This window comes from Haemaphysalis longicornis, unplaced genomic scaffold (assembly GCF_048455015.1).
Source record: "Haemaphysalis longicornis isolate Haplotype H1 unplaced genomic scaffold, Haemaphysalis longicornis Haplotype H1 scaffold_1, whole genome shotgun sequence".
Lineage (NCBI taxonomy): Eukaryota > Metazoa > Arthropoda > Arachnida > Ixodida > Ixodidae > Haemaphysalis > Haemaphysalis longicornis.
This window is the reverse complement of record NW_027526203.1, coordinates 399,572,595-399,592,833: the sequence shown is the minus strand read 5'-3', so window position 1 is coordinate 399,592,833 and position 20,239 is coordinate 399,572,595. Positions and strand designations below refer to the sequence as shown.

The window sequence follows — 20,239 nt, the reverse complement described above, 5'->3', positions numbered from 1 at the left end:
GTCGGCCCTGACAAGATTCGTGCCGCGATGAACCTGCGTCTGTATAGTTTCTTCTTTTTTTTTTTTTTTGTAGAGCGTGATAAGCGAGCTAAGATTTGCGATCATATTTGCTGGCTTATTCGGGGGGGGGGGGGGGGGGCGGGCTCGGGAAGCTTAGTGCACAAGCGCTATTCAACGAATGATCAGTTTCTGTGCCAGCAATAGTGTAATGAAACATGTTCACAGTGGTGCACGATGTGAAAAGCTGAGCCTCAGTTTGGTGTACGCGGCATTCGGGAAAAGCGGGGTGCGTCACCGTGGCCGAGAGGTCAGGAACGGCGATCCGCCAAGCGGTGGGGGTTAGAATCACGCTGAGAATTTTTTGTCGGTTTTCTTTTCCTAGCATGCATGCGGAAATTGCTACTTTTTTTTAACACGAAAGTATTTTATTCCCGGATACATGAAGATTTCGCTGACGTCATATCCGTCACAGAGGTGACGCCAGTACAACGAAGCAAGCGGTCTGTAAGGGGTGCACCCCTGCATGCAGGGTCTTCTTGCGGGGAAGCAACCTTGAGTACTAAAGCGTTTTTAGGTTTTTAGGTAACTAAGGTTTTTAGGTACCTATACTTGAAAAGCGTGGACACGCAGTGGTTAAGAAAGACTAGAAGGCTAACGATGAAATAACGGAAAGAACAGTGGGGAATCCAAAACAGCCAAGGTAACCAAAAAAGAGGCAAGGCAGATTGAAACGAATAAATGGAGGGAAAAAATAGAAGCTAAAACGTCGTTAGAGATGTACAGGGCTGAGAAGATGAACATCAGAAAGGAAAATTTCTACGATAATTCCCAGGGCAGTGCTTTGCTTTTTGAGGCTAGAGCAGGTTGCCTGCGAACTAATAGCGCTTTCCATTGGGCGAACAGGAGCACTTCTAACTGCACCCAAAGTGCTCTCGCGAGTTCTGGCGTCTTCCAGTGGTCGGGCAGGAGCAGGGGCGTTGTGTTTCATTGGTTGAGGAGGAGCACTTTTTTGGCGCCGAGAGCAGCCGAGAGCAGTTCTCGGTGCTCCGTCGCCAGCGGCGGAGTAACAGGGAACGCCGAGGAAGTCACATGACCTCTTTTACGTCATTTCTGGTTTTATCCCCGGGTGGCGGTGGAAAAATGGCGGAATCCAGCAGCCGCGATAGTCGCTCAGTGCGTACGGCAGCAGCTAAGCGTGGCCGTGTGGACGATGCTGCTACTTTTAGATGATGAAAGCACCAAAGATTCAAGCGCAAACTCATCATCGGACAGCAGCAGCAGTAGCGACGACGGCGACGATTTGACATTGCATGAGTTTATGTTCGAGCGCATGTTCACCCCGCCGGAGCAGCGACCGAAGGTAGAGTCGTATCTGGAAAAGACGGCGGATGCTGTTATCGTTCGCAGCTAATTTTAGGGAGATACGATGGTGACCTATCATGGACATGAACATGCACTCGGCTTCTTCATTCGTCGCCATGCGGAAGGCAGACACAAAACCACCGGCACGTATCTGGCAAAACTGGCGAGGAACAGCGTGCGGACAACACGAGCGCGCGAAATGCTCCGGGAAGCGAGAGCGGGAAAAGTTTGGTCACATGACTCTTGACATCACGCCCTCCCCCTCTTTTCACTGCTCCCGGAGCAGCGCGAATGTTTCATTCGCGGAACGAAAGCACACGTCCCCGTTACTCCCGTGTGCTGCTCTGGCTGCTCGCTCCACTTGCTCCTGTTCTCCCAATGGAATTCGCCATAACAGTTTTGTGAGGAAGTATTCACAAAATGATGGGGTATGTGTAGTCTGCGGAAAAGAAACAGAAACTATGCGGCTGTTACGAATCGGCCAGCGCCGCCGTACATTCCCGCATCACTCCACGGCTGTGCGGCTAAGCCACTACGTGCGCCTTCGAAAACAGGCGCCACCATGTCGGTGACAAGTCGCGACAAGCCGCGTCAGACGCTTCGCTTTCGGCGCATTTCTGCCGGCGAGGCTCGTCTCCACGCTCTTCAAAGACACAGAGGCCCCGCGAACTCAGCGGAGTCCTCCTCTCTCCCCTCTCCCGGACTCAACGTGCGCCGAGGCTATGAACGGCTTACGAACTCTGGAAAGAGCGTTGTGTGTGTCTGTGACGTTCGTGGCGTGTTGCAGCTTGTTGCGTTTTGACCGTTACCGCTTTTGGGTATAAATAGACCCCCGCAAGCGTTGTAAACCATTTCCTGTTAGAGCAGCGAATCGATGCTGTCGCTCTGCTCGAGTCCTGTATTGTAACCTCGCCCGTCGGGGCATTGTTCTTTGGCTTCGGCTCACCTCTCGCTATGAAGTAAACAGTTACGTTAGCCTACGGCGTCTGGATTTCTTCACGGCTGCAACAGCGGCTGGCCGCTCGCATCATACACGCTACCACTCGTATGTCGGAGGCCACGGAGCTCGGATCGGGTGCCTCCGCCCGGTCGCAACACGGCACATAGTGTTAGAATGTGAGGGTATCCATCCAAATCTACATGAAGGGAATATTGGGCTTTCAGAAGCCCTAGGATTTAAGGGTATCAGAGAGGAAGTTAACTTCAATGCTGTCGAGGGGACGAAAAGAAGATTAGAATGCTGGTGGACGAAAAGCAGAGAGGGGAATATTGCCTAGGACAGTTACCACCTGTAACAGGGAAAAGAAAGTATTTCGGGCCTAATAAGCTTTAGTGCCTGCCCTAAGCAGCGCTAGTATTAAACCAAGAGTGTAAAACATGGTTATATTAGTCCTTTTTGGTAAGATGACATGTCACCACCCCACTTCAAAGGGGAAACCAATAGGAATCATCATCATCATCAGTTCGTTATACTTGAGGTTGTTCGTTTTCAGGTTTATATTTTAACACAAAAGTATTTTATGCCGGAATACTCCAAAATTTCACTGACGTCATATTCGTCACGGAAATGACGCCAGTACACCTTTGCCGAAGCGACCCGCCAGCAGGACGTCGCTCGCCAAGCACACCCACAAAACAGCCGCCGACCCGCAAATCATGCTCAGCGGTAGATTTCGCTGCACATTTCACTTTCGTGTTTTACTGGTTCCTATGAGCAATCAACCACAGTTTTATTCCCAGCGCGATCTGCACTCAGCCCTTCACTACTATAAACTAAACTTTTGTTCTAATGACGCGGAGCTAGTGATTTGAGTAGAAAAGTAGGTATAATCTCGTTAATTCAGCCTCCGTTAATTCAGAAATTCCGATAATTCGTCATTCCCACACCCTCCCTTAAAAAATGTACATAGCCCCATGGCAATAAACATTCGCTAATTGGACGCAAAATTGCCCGCGCCCTGGTTACTTCGGACTGGAGGCAGGTCCAGGGGGGCGCAACTGAAACGAGTTTTGGGAGCACGCATCGTTACCGTCTCAACCACGACTCTCAATCGCCTTCACGCGATTTTAGAGCGACAGCGACCACCGACCGGTTTTTCCGTCGCGGAGTACTTTCGCTCGCCATCCGTCGACGGCAACGGTGCGCTGTCGAAGTTGATGCAACGGTGCGCTGTAGAAGGTGCGCTGTGGCCGGCCAGTTTACCGATGATATTATCAACGCTGCCCTCGGTGTGGCGGATGAGGCGTCCGACGAAGAAGACCCGTGCGATGTTCTACGTCCGGTGCGTCGTACCACAAAAGAAGCCGCGGACGCTCTCGTCGTTCTAGAGGAGTTTTGCTACGATGTTCCAGACAATACGTTTGCGCTAAGGGATTGTCGCATGCCCGAAAACTAGCCGTTTCCGCCCAGCTGTCCGCAGAAAACAAACAAACAATCATCACGCACTTCTCAAAGTAAAGGTATGGAATAAAGGAATTTAAAATGTGCGTTTCATTCGATAATTCGACATTCAGATAATACGGACATTTTTTTCACTCCCTTGAGATCCAAATTGACTAGGTTTTACTGTACTGTGTACCACTTTTATCTTCGCTCGTCAGCTTGCCGCTCTTTAAACGGAATGAACCGATACCAACTTTCAGAACTGACACTGTTTCTAGAGAAGAAAGTGCAATCGTGCGAAAAGCGTGAAAAGTGCGGTTATGAATAAAAGTGTGCCATAAAAAGAAGTTTTCTGATATACGTTGGTGTTTCGGTTGCTTGGGGCTTTGGCTGCTTCGGTCGAAACGCTCCTAAAAGTACCCTGCGCGTGCATTTACGCTTGTTACGATGAGGAAGAGAGAGAGAAAAAATAAAGAACGACGGTATTGAACAAATATGCAGTCAGCTACAAGTGTCTGCATCGCTGAAACGAACATACGAGCCTCAAACTACTGCTTTTATGAAGGCTCCTTAAAGGAGCCATGAAGACAAAATACAAGTTGGGTTTATTATAAAGACTGCATAGTCCCGATAACAATGATAGCAATATCATCGCAATCTTCGAACAAATAACGGAGATATTAAAGAAAACGTGTGAAGCAGTCGCGACCCCTAGCCAATTTCCCGCAACTTTTCTATGACGTCACGGAACCTTGTTTGTGCGATTGGCGGCCGCCTAGCTGACCTGTCGCGACGACAGATGAATGGGGCCTCTAGTTCCATTTGACCGCATCACTTGAACGCTAACGTGCAGTTAACGCACTGAAAATTATATTTTATTGTTGGCCCGTATGACGTCATTATTTCTCATAACACGTCACTGTGGCGCAAAATTTGAAAGCTTTTAAATACTTGCTTTTTTTTCGTTAAAAAACATCTTTTGTGGCTCTAATGGAGCTGAGTGAGATACTGAATCCTAGTTCTTTCAAATTAAACAAAGTTGTATTTTCTCTTCATGGCTCCTTTAAAGGGCCATGAAGACAAGGCACAAGTTCGGTTCAGTCAAAAGATTGCCTCGTTAGAATCAAACTAAGAACACTTTTAACTTAAACTTCGCTCAAATAAGCTATATAATTATGAAAAAAGGGAATGGCCATGCGATTTACTAGCTCATTTCCCGCAGTAGAACCTATGATGTCATACCAGCCAGCTCTGCGATTGGCGGAGCCCGGCAAAAGCAAACGCAAATTTGGCAGAGCTTATAATCTTGACGAACGAGCTATTTGCGCTTAAATTTAGGGCACATTCTTTTTAAAGCCGTCAGAATAGTGGGACAAACGGTGGTAGTTACGAAAGCACTCGTAAACATAAAAGTACCGATGCGTACTACTGTTGGTGCAGCGCGCACTATGCTTGGTTTAGCTGCAAAGCACTGCTGGGCTTTGGGTTGTCTCAGAGAGACGACACTGGCCGATTGACGCAAGCAACGGTGTCTTACGTGACCATATTTGTCGAGCGAGCACTATGTTTAACGAAACGATTGTTTTCTCCCAAAACAAAAACAAGCCAGGTTTAAATACGATCAAAAACAAACCAAAGGCAGAAAACGGCTTGCCGCGGTATGGTGGCGCCATCTAGGTTCACTAACAGTAAACAAGGCTTCGCAATCGGCTGCATGGCGGTCGCTTCCTGTGATGTCATTGCAGACCACGAAAACACACTATTTAGCGGGAAAATCAATATTTTAACCTAAATTGATTAATTTCTCAGTGAATAAAGCATCGCTTGCAACCGGACAAGCGCTGGGGGCACTATAAAACACAAAATCTTTTGAATAAAACAAACTTGTATTTTGTCTGCATGGCCCCTTTGAGCCACTGCGTTTATGCTGCTGACTGACAGGGGCCTCCTATTACGAGACAGAAAAAAAAATTGACGTAAGAACATTGCTACAACAGCCTCAGCTAGCCACCCTCCTGTACTGACACTTGGTCATACGCAGCGTAATGAAACGAACGTCACACGCTTGTTGAGATGATTTCCACGTTAAACGTACGTCTTCAAGCATGCGTAGCATTCTTTGCCGAGTACTCCCACAGCCAGGACAGTGTAACGCCCTGCGGTTCCACAAAAATGCAGATATCGTGGAAGTTCCACCTGTAATTGCTATAATGGCGTAAATGGCGATAACTGGTCGCACGAAATTTTGAAAAACTAAAAAATAAGGAAAATATAAAAAATACAGAAAATGGAGAAATGTGTAACACCCTGCATTTCCACAACAACGCAGATAACGCGAAAGTTCCACCTGTAACCGCTATAATAGCGTAAATGGAGATAATTGGTCGAACGAAATTTTGGAAAACTATAAAAATAAAAAAATATATAAAAAATTACAGAAAACGGCAAACCGTGTAACACCCTGCATTTGCACAACAATGCAGATTTCGCGAAAGTTCCAAACGAATGTCGCACGCTTGTTGAGATGATTTCCACGGTCCGAACAATTATCTCCATTTACGTTATTTTACCGATTACATTTGGAACTTTCGCGAAATCTGCGTTATTGTGGAAATGCAGGCCGTTACGCGGTTCGCCATTTTCCGTAATTATTATATATTCTTCTTGTTTTTTGATATTCAGAATTTCGTTCGACCAATTATCTCCATTTACGTGATTTTAACGATTAGATTTGGAACCTTCCTAAAATCTGCATTATTGTGGAAATGCAGGGCGTTACATGGTTTGCCATTTTCCGTAAATATTTTATATATTTTTATTTTTATATTTCTTCAAAATTATAACGTAAATGGAGACAATTTGTCGGACGAAATTTTGGAAAAACTAAAAAATAAGAAAAATATTAAAAAAATTACTGAAAATGGCACAGCGTATAACGCATGACAATTCGCGAAAGTTCCACTTGTAATCGTTATAGTAATAGCGTAAATGGAGATAATTGGTTGAACGAAATTTTGAAACATCTAAAAAAATAAGACAAATATAAAATAATTACGGAAAATTGCGAACCGTGCACGTGTAACGCCCTGCATTTCCACAACAATGCAATTTTTCGCGAAAGTTCCAAATGTAATCGTTATATTAGCGTAAATGGAGATAATTGGTCGCACAGGATTTACAAAAACAAAAAAAATTGGCTGGAAAAAACTCACACTCAAGACAAGCGGCATAAGAATGCTACGCATTAGTAGATAATTCTCTGAATTTCTGCAGAATTTTTTTTTGAGGCTGCAAGGTGTACGTTCACACTTACGCAAACGCACAAAACGCGCTACGAATCGCCGATTCCCCTTCCGCTGGAGTGGCGGCCCACTTGCACCCCTGCCATATCGCTTCCCGCTGGTACCACGCAGCGCAATGAAAAAGGCGGATTGAGCTGCGAGAGAATCAGCAACACCATTTTTATGCTGCAACCGTGTGCGTGTGAAGGCATCCTAACTCAAGAGCAGATAGGGCGGTCCCTATTTCTTGCCCGTTGTCAGGACACACGTGCGTAGGCCAGGAACTGCTGACTGTCAGAAAAGCCCCTTAAGCAGCCGGCATCACGGCGACTGCCTACGAGGCCTTCGCTATGCAATTATCTGGTTATTTTTTTGCTCCAATGAACAAACTATAAAGGAAGAAGGCGGAATAGTTCATCCTTTACTTTTAATTTGGATGCTTTAGAAAAGGCGGGGAAAGAAAATGGCCGTATCACCCCGCATTAATCCTGCTCCACGAGGCTTGAATTCCAGCCGCATATATATATTCGCACGGCCGGTGACCCCATAGCCCTTCGACCAGCGTGATACGGAAGACCACGAGCCAGATATTGGCCCTGTGGCGAGTCGCGAATGTCGCAGGCACTAGGCGCTGATGATACGTGCCGGCGGCGGGGTGCGCAGCCCGACCTGGGCCGGGCGATGCTGAGCAACGAGACGGGCGCCTTCCTGCTGCTGGTGAGCGTGGTGGCCTTCATCGTGGGCATCCTGGTGATTATCAAGGCGACCGAGAACAACGTCAAGGAGTACCTGGGCCTCGTCACACCCACCACGTCCCTGTCGAGCGCCCTGCAGGGTGAGCGCCTCGCCCGCTCGCCGATCAAGGCCGTGCTGGCAGCGGACGGGCCGTAGTCACGCACACACCACGCGACACCGCTCGTTTACAGCCCAGTGCTCGACGTAGGAAGAACGGAGTCGCGGCCCGCACAGTTAGCTCGTGGGAATTACGCCGGCTGTCAAGAGCTCTTCCGGGTGTTTGACGTCCCTCCACAAAATTTTTCGTCTTGGTGCACAAGCGTTCGATAGAAAGGCGTATGCGGGTGAACACGTGCGACAGCCTATACCGTACCTGCTTACTGCCGCCGCATATATCTCCAACAATCACCAATAAAGTCGGCTCAGCCGGCGAGCAGGCAGACTTCCACGCATGCACATGTTGAGCCATGCACGCGCAAAGCGGAGAGGATCGCGGTGCATGGTCCGGCTGGCTGCAGCGACACGTCATCAAGCGCACCGCGCTGGCCTCAGGTAACCAGCGGGGCGGGCCTGTCTGCGAGGCAGTAGAATACGCAGACTTCGCCCAAATGAGTTCGGTGTACAGCCAACATGCTAACGTAGAAACTCTGACAAATAACCCGCACCAATTTAATCGCGAGACTCGAAAGCATAGCCCGCCGCAAAACTCGAAGGAGCACTCTGCGGCTTTCAATTGCATACCAGCGCTCCCGCATTTGAGCGCGTAAGAAGTGTAATCGTGTGTTTTTGTATTATAAATTTGTACTCCTGTCTTAGTTTCCAAACAGTTCTATAGCAATATCTTGCTTTCTTGTAAATCGCTTCCTGCTGCCTGTCCCAACCACAGGTTCACGTAAGAATAATAATTGCTATTTTACTAGTTAGTGGGCCATAAATATCATCGATCATACCCATGAAGCAGTTACGTTCCCAAGGCAGTTACGTCCCTCAGGAAACGTCTTCGTGCTTGTCCTCTTGGGCCCCTCGCTGTATATGCTTCATCTCCGCTGAGTTCCGCCTGAAATGCGCCCTGTAAATACTGATGCATTGAAAAGCGTGGCGCACTGTAGCGGTGGACAGCGCGACAAGAGTGCGCTTCCGCCGCGCGTGCAGTGGGCAGCGAAGAGCTGGCCGCGGAGACGGCACTGAGCGCGTCGGCCGAGGACGGCGTGGGGGTCCCGGTGGCGGGGCCCAGCAGCTCGCTGTTCGCGCAGGACCGGTCCTCCGGCCACACGCAGCGGTGGTACCGGAGCGGCCCGACCTCCTCTTCGCACACTGGACCCGAGACGGACGGCCCGCGACGCAAGCGCCTCGACCGCTGGGCGCAAACGCTGCGATCCTTCTTCAGCCGCAAGAGGCTCAGCCACTTGCGAGGTACGCTCGCTCGCCCTCGCTGTGCCTTTTGCGCCACGCGCGTGGGCCAACGCTATTCCCGCACAGCTTCAGCCCATTAAACACCAAATTTATGTTTGCGTTTTTTCCCCCTGCAACAGCGTCATTCAACACTCAGGTTCCACGAATGAGCTGCAGAGCGCACGAAACAAGCAGAGATAATGATCATCGCTTGTCGACTTCGAGATGTTAAATCATCTGAAAGCTTGCGGGGTGAATGTTCATTGACATTGTCTAAGCATTGCTTACGCATACTGTACGGCCCCACGCCCCAAGATTTGAATAATAATTAAATTATTCTAAGATACCCAGACTTCAAAACCAAATGAGAGCCTCGTTTCCTCCTAGGCGAGAGCATTCTTATGCAAATCTCAAACCAAGTTTTTCAATTGTCTGAACAAGTGAACAGTCTAGCAGTAAGAATGGATAATGGGGAGGCCAAATGTAGCCAACTCTCCGTTAGAGTCATGACGATGGATGCGAAAATTAAGCATCGCACGGTTGGCAAGATGAAGTCATCACGATTTGCTTTACGGGTCAGGTCGCGAGAAGTTGGTTCCGCGCGCAATTCTACCGCTCGGAAAGTAGAAAATGAAGAAGACTAAAGGAAAGCAGAAAAAGACTGCGACGTTAGTTCAATACAACTGTAGGAGTATTAGAAACAAGATAGGGGACTAGGTCGCGGGTTCGATTCCCGGCCGCGGCGGTCGCTTTTCTGATGGAGGCGAAAAGCAAAAACGCCCGGGTGTACGAGATTTCGGCGCACGATAAAGATCCCCAGGTGGTCAAAATTAATCCGGAGCCCTCCACTACGGCGCGCCTCATCGCCTGCGTTGCGTCGGCGCGTTACACCCTACAATCAATCAAGATAGGGGACTAAAAACTATACGTTTATAAACTGGACCAGAAACTGGATATCATATAGGGTTACAAGAGACCAACGGCCGGGCTAAGCTCGTGGGATACATTACATATACGGACCCTAGCGAAAAGGGTACTGCGATCTTGGTACGCATCAACGTGGCGGCTACACAGCACGTGACCGCTCAGCGAGGCTGCGAACATATGCCCATCGAAATTCACAGCAGAAGAGTGGGGGTGACAAGAACATTTTCGTCCTAAATGCGTATTGTCGACCGTCCAGCGGGGTCATTGACTTTGAAGGCACCATATTGGACTGCACTAAAGAAGCAAGAACAACACCGATTTTAGTGCTAGGAGATTTCAACGCGGCCCACACGATGTGGCAGGGGTTACAAGCATTCGTCCAAAAGAGGAAACCAATTGGTAAAAGCTATAGAGGACTACGACATGGAGGTGGTTAACTGGCCGGGCGTGCCGACCAGGACAGACACTAGCACGGGCAGAGACACCACTCCTGATCTGACGTTAGTACGAGGCAACCTCCATGTTACTTGGTGTAACACGGGGGAGAATCTTGGCTCAGATCACGACATCATTTTGTCACCCTCGGGGGAACCGCCATCAAGTCAAGGCGAAATTGGTTCAAGCCAACATTACAGACTGGGACCGGTTACGTAGAAGCGCCGACAGTGAAGGCGAGGACGAGAATCAAGACACCAAGACGTATGGGGCGTGGGCCAAGAAGCAACGCGAGTTTGTCAGGAAATTTACGCAGACGATTACTGCGACTACGCAAGTTCCTTCGTAGACAGCTGGCTTAACCACATGTGGGCGGCCAGGCACGGTCTTACTCGAAGCTGGCTGGAAGAGACGAAGACATACCAAGAAGCTTCGCAGGCGTATACATGCGCTTAACAAGCAGGCGGCCGAGTATGCAGAGCAGCTATGCATCGAAAATTGGATGAAGATATGTGACGACCTGCAAGGCACACTGTCTACGAAGAAGAGTTGGAAGCTGTTGCGGCACCTCATAGATCCGTTGAAAAACAAGAGTGCAAGCGCTCGAGACCTCACAAGAACGATCAACACTTACGATGGGTGCGGAGAGAGGCTCATCCGTGAACTCACAAGTAAATACCTCAAGACCGAGAAGCTCGAGCGGTAACCCGACTCTCAAGTACGAAGGGGATAGCAACGTCGAGATGGACGAAGCCTTCACCGAACTGGAGCTGGTTGCGGCCATCGACGAAAGTAATCAAGGCAGCGCAACGGGCATTGACGCCGTACTACGTACAAGATGCTTAAATATATGAGTGACCAAGTGAGCTGAACTGCTGAGCCTCGCCAACGCGGCCTGGGAGAAGGGTTCGTTACCCCAAGAATGGAAGGAAGCGAAGGTGCGTTTCGTTCCCAAGACAGTACGAAGGGGATAGCAACGTCGAGATGGACGAAGCCTTCACCGAACTGGAGCTGGTTGCGGCCATCGACGAAAATAATCAAGGCAGCGCAACGGGCATTGACGCCGTACTACGTACAAGATACTTAAATATATGAGTGACCAAGTGGGCTGAACTGCTGAGCCTCGCCAACGCGGCCTGGTAGAAGGGTTCGTTACCCCAAGAATGGAAAGAAGCGAAGGTGCGTTTCGTTCCCAAGACAGTGAACGTTATTATACGTAAGGCAACCAAGATGGCGCTGGGCATGCCCAAGCATTCGCCGACCGACAAGCTTCTCGGCATGGCCAAGCACAACGTCGTTGAAGGGTTAATAGAAGCTCACCTGTCTAATCAAAGAGTTCGGCTCCGTGAAACTTCGGAGGGACGTCACGTTCTTGCCAAGTTGGGCTGGCAAGAGGCAGACCGGAAGGAAACGTGGCCGTTACCCAGGTCATGGGCGCATAAAATCGATACTAAGCCTCTGCCTCGAAACATGAGGCCGAGTCGTAACGACGGCCGCAGAGCGTCTCGAATAGCGGCCTTGACGGAGACTCTAGATCAAATAGAAGAAGAGGAAGAGGAGTCACTCTCTTCACAGACGCTTTAACCCAAGTTTTTATCGAAAGCCATGCTGGCAGTTATGACGCTGGATGTGCTCGTAATCTGCGCCTCCATCAAGACGTCTTCTCCGGAGGTGGCAGAAGAGGCCGCAATAGCGATAGCACTCGCGCAGCCAAACGTATACTGTCAGACTCGCAAAAGGTATATAACAGCTACAGAAAGAAGTGGGTGTCTCTTGCGGCACTAAGTATCCTCAAGAGTAAACGCGACGTATCTGAAAGGAAAGTTGAATTGATATAGACGCCGGCTCACTCTGGGCTGGAGGGCAACGAACTTGCCCACCAGTTCACCCGAGAGACGGGACACCGTGTAGAGGAAGGTGAGCCACAGTCCATAATTAGTTATAGGACCATTACGAACCATTACAGGACGGAGCGGCGATGTTACCCCGATCCTCACAAATCGCTTCGCAGAGAACAGCAAGCGATTTACAGGCAGATACAGGCAGGATTCTTCCCGCACCCTTACCTTCAAACCAAGATGTATCCGAAATGGTACAAAAAAGGAATGTAATTTCTGCAAGACTCAGTTAGGCGCGTTCCAACACGCCATTGGAATATGAGATTTCTTCAAGCCAATCCCCCCCCCCCCCGTTACCTTTCCCCCTACCCCACCCCATCCTTCATCCTTCCATACCGAGCGATGGGAGACCTTGCTGACCAGCACCGCCCTGGAAGACCAGCTCGTACTTATCTCCAGGGGCCAGGCGGCTAGAGAAGCATATGGGTCCTGTGAAGAGGGAACCACTTTCATCGACGGCGTCTAGGAAGACGTCGTAATTAGGTCGGTTCAATAAAAGTGGTCTCTCTCTCTCTCTCTCTCTCTCTCTCTCTCTCTCTCTCTCTATATATATATATATATATATATATATATATATATATATATATATATATATATATATATATATATATATATATATATATATCTCGACTCGAGATTTCGGCGCACGTTAAAGATCCACAGGTGATCAAAATTAATCCGGAGCCCTCCACTACGGCGCGCCTCGTCGCCCAGGTGCAGCTTGGGCGCGTTAAACGCACAATCAAAGCAATGTTTCATACAATATCAAAAAATAGACAAAAAGGAATCAAAACCTGCAAAATTGTGTTTTTGTCGAGTTCGAAGAAGAATGATTATAATGTTTAAACATAAAATAAATATAAATTAACAGATGCATCAACAAAGTAACCTGGTCTAGTAATGTCTCCAAAAGCATCTGTTTAAAGATTTTTGATAAATATAAATAAAGACACATGATTTTATAACTTAGGAAGGGGGTTTCACCTTGTGAGGGTAATTTATCATAGTTGGTTTTCATTTTAGGTAATAAATTATTGCTATGAGAGAATTCTGGTGCCACTGTAAGGATGAAGCCAAGGAGGGAGGCTCTCAAGAGAAACATCAATAATTTGAAAAAGTATGGAAGGTAGCTTCTGCTGAACTATGTAGCGTAAAGGTAATATGTGAAGGCCAAAATAAACTGGAGCTGCATACCCGTGGATGCGAAAAAGTGTTATTCGAACTACCTGATTTTCCATGTTTTGTAAACGCGATAAATGCGATTTTGAAAGACAGTGGTGCAAGTGGCGGTGCATGAAAGTGTCGTAGATGGAAACGAGAGTGTTCTGTGGGAGATAAGAATGAATAGTAAGAACTCGCAATCCAAATCCAGTTCTTTTTCTATAAATTTTGTCTGTAAATCAAATGGTGTAAATTCCTAATGTCAATAGTGCGGCAAGCGGAGAATCCTAAACTTTGCTTTAGTGGGATTAATATGAAATTGATTTCCTGCTATGATAGAGTTCGTAGATAGGGTTTAAGGTGGTCACTCACGGTACATATAGAAGGGTGCTGGGTAAACACCATGGCATGGTCGGCAAATGGTATATTATGTACACTGGAGATACAATAGCTGTTCTTATTACGGACCACGACTAATGATATTGCAACGGTCATCTCATTGACTAAGCACTAAAGAAAGTATTCGCAAGGAACCGAGCGACGGCAGCTTGTACTTCGGACCTGTGATCAGTAAGAGGTCTGTGATACCCACCGTTGCTCAGCTGAGGCATTTCTTCTATAGCCCATTCCGCAAGCTGCGTGATGCACCGTGGAAGCTGCACACATTGCTGCCAACGCTCCACCCACTGAGCGCACTTAGAGCCACCAGATCAGGTGATTAGCTAGAGCCACTATACCAAGCGTGGCTTTTTTAGGGGCTCTAGCGAAAGGAAAAGCGACAGTCGGCGTTGGGGCCTGTGGTTCCACCTTCCCGTAGGGGAACGGTCATTCCAAGGCTTCAACGCCTACTGCGGCTTTTGCTCAAGGCGAGTTGGCGTGCTCAGTGGGTGGAGCGTTGGCAACAATGTATGCAGCCTCCACGACGCTGCACGCAGGTTGCGGAATGGAGGACTGCTATCCCGTAAGTCCAAAGCCAGACTGCTATCCCGCGAGTTGGCTGACGTGTCCTGCCACCCCTGCATCCCGCAGCGGGCATCCAGAAGCGGTGGGGCAAGAAGCGCACCGAGGACCTGGCTCCCCTGCAGGCAAACGAGGCACCGCCAGCCGCCGTCAGCGCGCGCAGCGCCCACTGCTCACAAGATCTGGCTGCGCAGGCCGCCGCGGCGTCCTCGACCAGTGCCGGCACTGCACCGGAACCAACAAGGTAAGGCTCATCCCGCTACTCGAGTCTCGACTTGTCAGATGGCGACGGTATACGGCACATCCGCTGCATGCGCCCACTCTTTCTTTGGCGCAGTTGAGCGCCAGTGCAGGCCATGATGCTCGGTGACGCGCAGCAGCTCAGCATCACGACCGGCTTTTTAGATAGCGACCTGCCCATCGCAGCCGGCGACAATGGGAGCCAGCGTGCCAGAAAATTGCCCTGTAGGGAAGGCGCGCTCGGTCAGGTGGGGCTAAGTTTTATCCCCAAACTCGCCGGCTTCGTTTTCTCGCAGTGGGGCCTGCGGCTGCTCGCATAAAATGTAGCGGTCGTACAAATCAATGCCGATGGTGACGACCACTACCTATAATACCGGCCAGCAACGAGAATTCACGGTAGATCTAGAACCGTTTCTTAGCTCTGCAAACGTCAGCGTACACAAGTAAGCCACACTGCTACCATATGCGTCTGTTTGGCTAGCGTTCTTTATTTTCGAGCGTTTTCGGTCGTTTAAACATGCAGAAACTTTGCCGACTTTCCCTTTACTACGAGGGGCTTTGTTTTGACATGAAGCTCGTCTATGCACGAGCAAAAGTTCATAGGGAAGGCTTGAATTTGTATAAACCCCACAGCAGTCCCATTCTGTGCGTGGAAGCGCCGTCATTCTTGCGGGAAAACAATGCTTTTCCAGCGAAGAGAGCACTAATTAACAGCAACCTTTTCAGCGGCTGCGTTGTTTGCACCATAACGGGAGCGCCACGCCGGTAGGAGCTCCGTCGGTGTGGCTTACAAGCCCAACAAATTGCAAAAATGGGTATGCAGCCATCCCAGGTCAATACTTGCGGTTAGAAAGTTATCTTCGAGATATCTTCCTGAGCCACTGCCGCCATGCCGAAGCGATCGGAACATGGTGAAAACAAATTGCCTTTACTGTGCGCCTGATCTTGTCCGCTGAACGCAACAAATACCATCGCTTACGATATGTTCACTGAAAGTACGGCGCAAAAATGTTGCAGGATCTTTCAACATATGCATTCGCGAACGCGCTTCTTTTGGCTATGTTTGTCGCCGAGCCAACAACCTACAACCTTGGCATCAGATTCACCGCAGCTATTTTCTCAAGTATCACTATTTATGCTACTGCTACACAGCCTCAGAAGATCAAGAACAACGAAAACTGCACGAGGAATATCTGACACGCGGTAGTTTTTTTTTTTTTTATATATATATATATACTCGTGCTAAGCATCGTAAGCAAATTAGACTATAGACAGTGCGCTGAGTGTTTCTTGCTGTTTTCCCCTTTTTTTTATTCCCTATCTAAAACAGTGCGCGCAAAGTGCTTCTTCCTGTTCATTTTTTCTGATCCATGCTATAGAACGAAACACGCTGAATATTGTTTGTTGTTTTATTCTTTCGGATGTGCGCACGCTATCAAACGCGTGGAATGCCGTGGAACGCGTTAGCAAAGGGTGACTAACTGTGGAGTTTTTCACGGGCGATATCCGGGTGGGTGCGCGTTCAGTGGACGCCGTCCAGGTGCGTGCTTTCGAGAGCCTAGCGAAGTAACAATTTCGCGTTAAAAATCTCTTATTTCAGCCCACCGCCGACCACACAGAATGCGTGCACTTCCCGCAGTGTGAATCGGCAAAGACTGAGCACAGTGGACCGAGAGAAGGACGAAATGACAACAATGGACTGCCGAGCAAACGCGTATACAGCGGAGAAATGGGGATTAAATACAGCGCCAGCCGGTGCAGGGGCGTCTGTAAAACCTTGAAAAAAAGCTAAACAAGCAATAACAAATTCGGCACGCGGAGTCAGCGCGCGTGGGCAGGTCGCTATCTATAAAGCCGGTCGTGTTCAGCATATGGAATAAACTGGGCCCCAATTTTGCGTTAGAGATTTTACGTTAAAGAAAGTGGTGAAAAAATGCCCGCCGGGTGGGATCCGAACCCACGACCACCACTTTCTTTCTAACTCAAAAAATTCATCATCCATTCCTATGACCTACCACATTACCCCCTTTGCTTTCCGAGGTTTTTTTGACTGCTAACCCTAATTCTGTCTTAATTCACCGAGCCCCTCATTTCCCATTTCTGATTCGCTACATGCATAGCGAGGGCCTCTGTTTTGGTCTTGGTGCCAAAGGTAGCTTAAGAGGGTGCAACGCTGGTCGACCACACTCGACATGTCGCAGACACTCGAGTCTCGGCTCGGGGGTTAAAAAAAAGGTCCCCTTCCCCCCGAGTAGTCTGAGTGGCGCTGGCTACCACCCCCAAGTGCAGGAAACAAAAATACCTAAACATAAATACCCCAGAAAGTGGAGGAGAAAAAGACCCGCCGGTAGCGTAGTGGTCATCGCACCAGACCGGTATTCTGGAGGTCGTGGGTTCGGATACCACCCGGCGGACTGTTTTTCACCACTTTCTTTCTGACTCAAAAAATTCATCTTTTCCTATGACCTACCGCATTACCCCCTTTGCTTTCCGAGGTTTTCTTGACTGCCAACCCTAATTCTGTCCTAATTCACCGAGCCCCTCATTTCCCATTTTTCTGATTCGCTATATATATATATACAGTCTAGTCCACTTATAACAATATCCAAGTGCCAAGAAAATCCCATCGTTATAACCGATAATCGTTATAAGCGGGTCGAGAAAAAAAAAAGCCACAAGAGAGATCAAAACATTTTATTAGCATGCAAGTGAGGTAGTGCAACTACTCGTTTGCAGAAAAGCCATAGTCAGTCAGCTTTGACTGCTTCACGCGAAGCTGACGCACATCTTTTTCGAGAGCATCTAATTGCTCCACATAGCTGAGCGGGAGGTCCTTCGCGAAAATGAAGTCCCGTAGGGACTGTATCATTCGTTGGGCCTCGTGCGATGACGGTACCTGGGTACGCTGCTCAGCCGCGTCGTCGTCGTCGTCGCTCTCACCGCTGTCCGCTGCACCACGCACACTCGCAACGATCGCCTCGTCACTGAGGCACTCGGACGTTTCCACACCATCGTCGGCATGGAGAAAATCGTCGAGACCCGACGCATCTTCGTGAAGCGCCGACCATAACTGTGGCACCCCTTCATCATCGGGTGCTTCCGTGGCCTCCCCTGGGATCGCTTCCTCCTCGCCTGCTTCCTCCTCGTGACGCATTTTCGCATTTTCGGCGCGCGCGGTAAGCGGATTCAATCGCTATATCCGATATCGCGGCTCGGGAGCATCGTAATAAGCGGGTTATTTTACCATAGAAAGCATACAAAATTGGACGGTGCAATCGTTGTCCATCGTTATATCCGATATATTGTTATAAGCGGTATCGTTATAAGTGGATTCGACTGTATATATATATATATATATATATATATATATATATATATATATATATATATATATATATATATATATATATATATATATATATATATATATATATATATATATATATATATATAGTCTGGAAACAAAAACTCACAGAGAGCGCGAAAAATAACAGGACACACGAGAAAGACATTAAAAATAAAAAATAAAAGTTTACTGACGTTTCAGGAAGACGACTTCCTTTCTTCAGAGTACTCTGGGATAGGGGGGGGGGGCAGGAAAGTGAAAACGTTCCACATGTGCCCCTGATCATTGGAAATGATCCCTTTTGAAGCTTTATGAGCACAGACAAACATCCCCCCCCCTTTCCCATGATGCATTTCCCCGCCGAAAGCCGCCTCTTTCCGACCCGGGCCCCTCGCGCATCTCTGTGCCCAAATGGCGGGAGCCCCCCTCTCAGGTGTCGATCGTGCGCAGGTCTCACCGCTCCGTGGCTGGAGTGGGCCAAGAAGGAGCGGGCCCACAGTGCAGCAGCGCCCGCCTTCTGCACCGTTCCCGGAGCCTCCAGTGACCGTCGAGTATCCGGCAATAAATTTACGCCCCGTTCAATGTTTCATTTGAGTCGCAGCAATCTGATTTGTGAGCCACTCCCCGTATTTTCCGTTCATAGTTCTATTCGAGTGACTCCCATTTTAGCGCGCACTGTTAATACAAGAGTCAGGCGACATCTCACGCTATGCGTCGATAAACTCACGTGGGACATTATAAGGAAGCGCTTGGGAGATAAGAGTCGCTGCTCATGTCGCACTGTACAGCCGGTAAAACGCTTGTCTATAACAGCGATTTTGACTTCAACCAGCTACATCCAAAAACCATACTCGTTCCAAACATGTCGGAGGCAAAAGCGAAGGGCTAAGACTTCAGAATTCCGCAGTAGTTTTATTCAAATCCCGCTCCGGTGGGGCAGGATAGGGCTGAGAGTACGAACGCTGTGTTATAGACAAGCCTTTTGCCGGCTGTACGAACGCGAAGTCCAATCGTAACAGGCGCTGTTGGTAAGTGCGCCAACGAACTGCGCAACGTTAACATAGTATCCAGTGTCCTGCGTGTCGGTGTGCCATATATCGGTGTAAGCGCGGCATGCGACACGTAAGGAAGTAAATTGCTGGCTAGCAGTTGGTTCGTTAGGTCCTGTGGAACCAGCGGAAAAAACGCAGAACAAGAAAGCCCCGTGTGTGTTGCCTTCTATTGTGTGAGTGTCTTCCGTAGAATTGCTTGGGATTGGGCGAGTTGGTTAATATCGACGTGAGACTTCAGCTTGAACGAAGAAACACAGGACGTTAGAAGAAAACAGGGACGCAATGCTGTGGGCGCGTCATTAGACTCTACACAACACGGTGGGCTCGTCAAATCCTATTCTACATTAGTATTCGGCATGTAAAGTCCGTGTCAAGCCTATTTAACATATAAGCGCGAACTAATTGAAACTTGAAAGGGAGCATTTTCAGCTATAGTTTATCTGGCTATAAGTGCCTATTTTGACTAAGGGCTTTTAAGCGCCTATTTTGACTATGTGGGCCTATATGGGCTCTGAGGCGCTTAAAAATACCTTTTTTGGGTTGTATACGCTTTTTTGTTTTTAGAGTCGATGTTCTGCAAGGATTCTTCTCGCTTTATAAGGCCGCAACTGGGCGTTTCTCGCACGCCGTTTACGAGAAAAATCCGCCTAAACACGCCGAGAAGCTTAAACCGCCGCCACCACCTCAACCTCGCCACATCGGCCGAGCCACCAGAGGCCCGTACGCAGTGACAACGCAGCCAACATCGCTGAGGTCGCCCCCTGTCCACACGAGATGTTTTGTTCTGCCCTTCTGATGCGCTGTGCCCGCGTACCGACGGTGAAAACGTTTGTCGTTGTGCCCTATCTATTGACAATGCAATCAAAAACAAGCAAAGAAGAAAATGACCTGGACACAGCCGTGCACATGCCACTCAAGGACAAAGAAGCGCCCTATAGGAGAAAACCACGTGCAAATCTGACACACAAAGTGTTGAGGCGACTCCACGAACAAGTGCACAGTCGTCCGCCCATCACGGGCACACCGCCGGCCGGCAAAATGCAGTAGTAGTAGTAGTGCCACTTTAT

General features: G+C 48.7%; 1 protein-coding gene across 1 annotated transcript in view; it reads left to right on the top strand.

The window, feature by feature from the left end:
• LOC144161128 (uncharacterized) overlaps positions 1–20,239 on the top strand; it is a 55,703-nt gene that overhangs the window by 4,024 nt on the left and 31,440 nt on the right. The window contains exons 3-7 of the mRNA XM_077692091.1: positions 2,330–2,333; positions 7,716–7,861; positions 8,914–9,174; positions 14,604–14,778; positions 18,554–18,671. Of these exons, the coding sequence (XP_077548217.1) occupies positions 2,330–2,333; positions 7,716–7,861; positions 8,914–9,174; positions 14,604–14,778; positions 18,554–18,671 (704 nt within the window). The remainder of the gene's footprint in view (positions 1–2,329; positions 2,334–7,715; positions 7,862–8,913; positions 9,175–14,603; positions 14,779–18,553; positions 18,672–20,239) is intronic.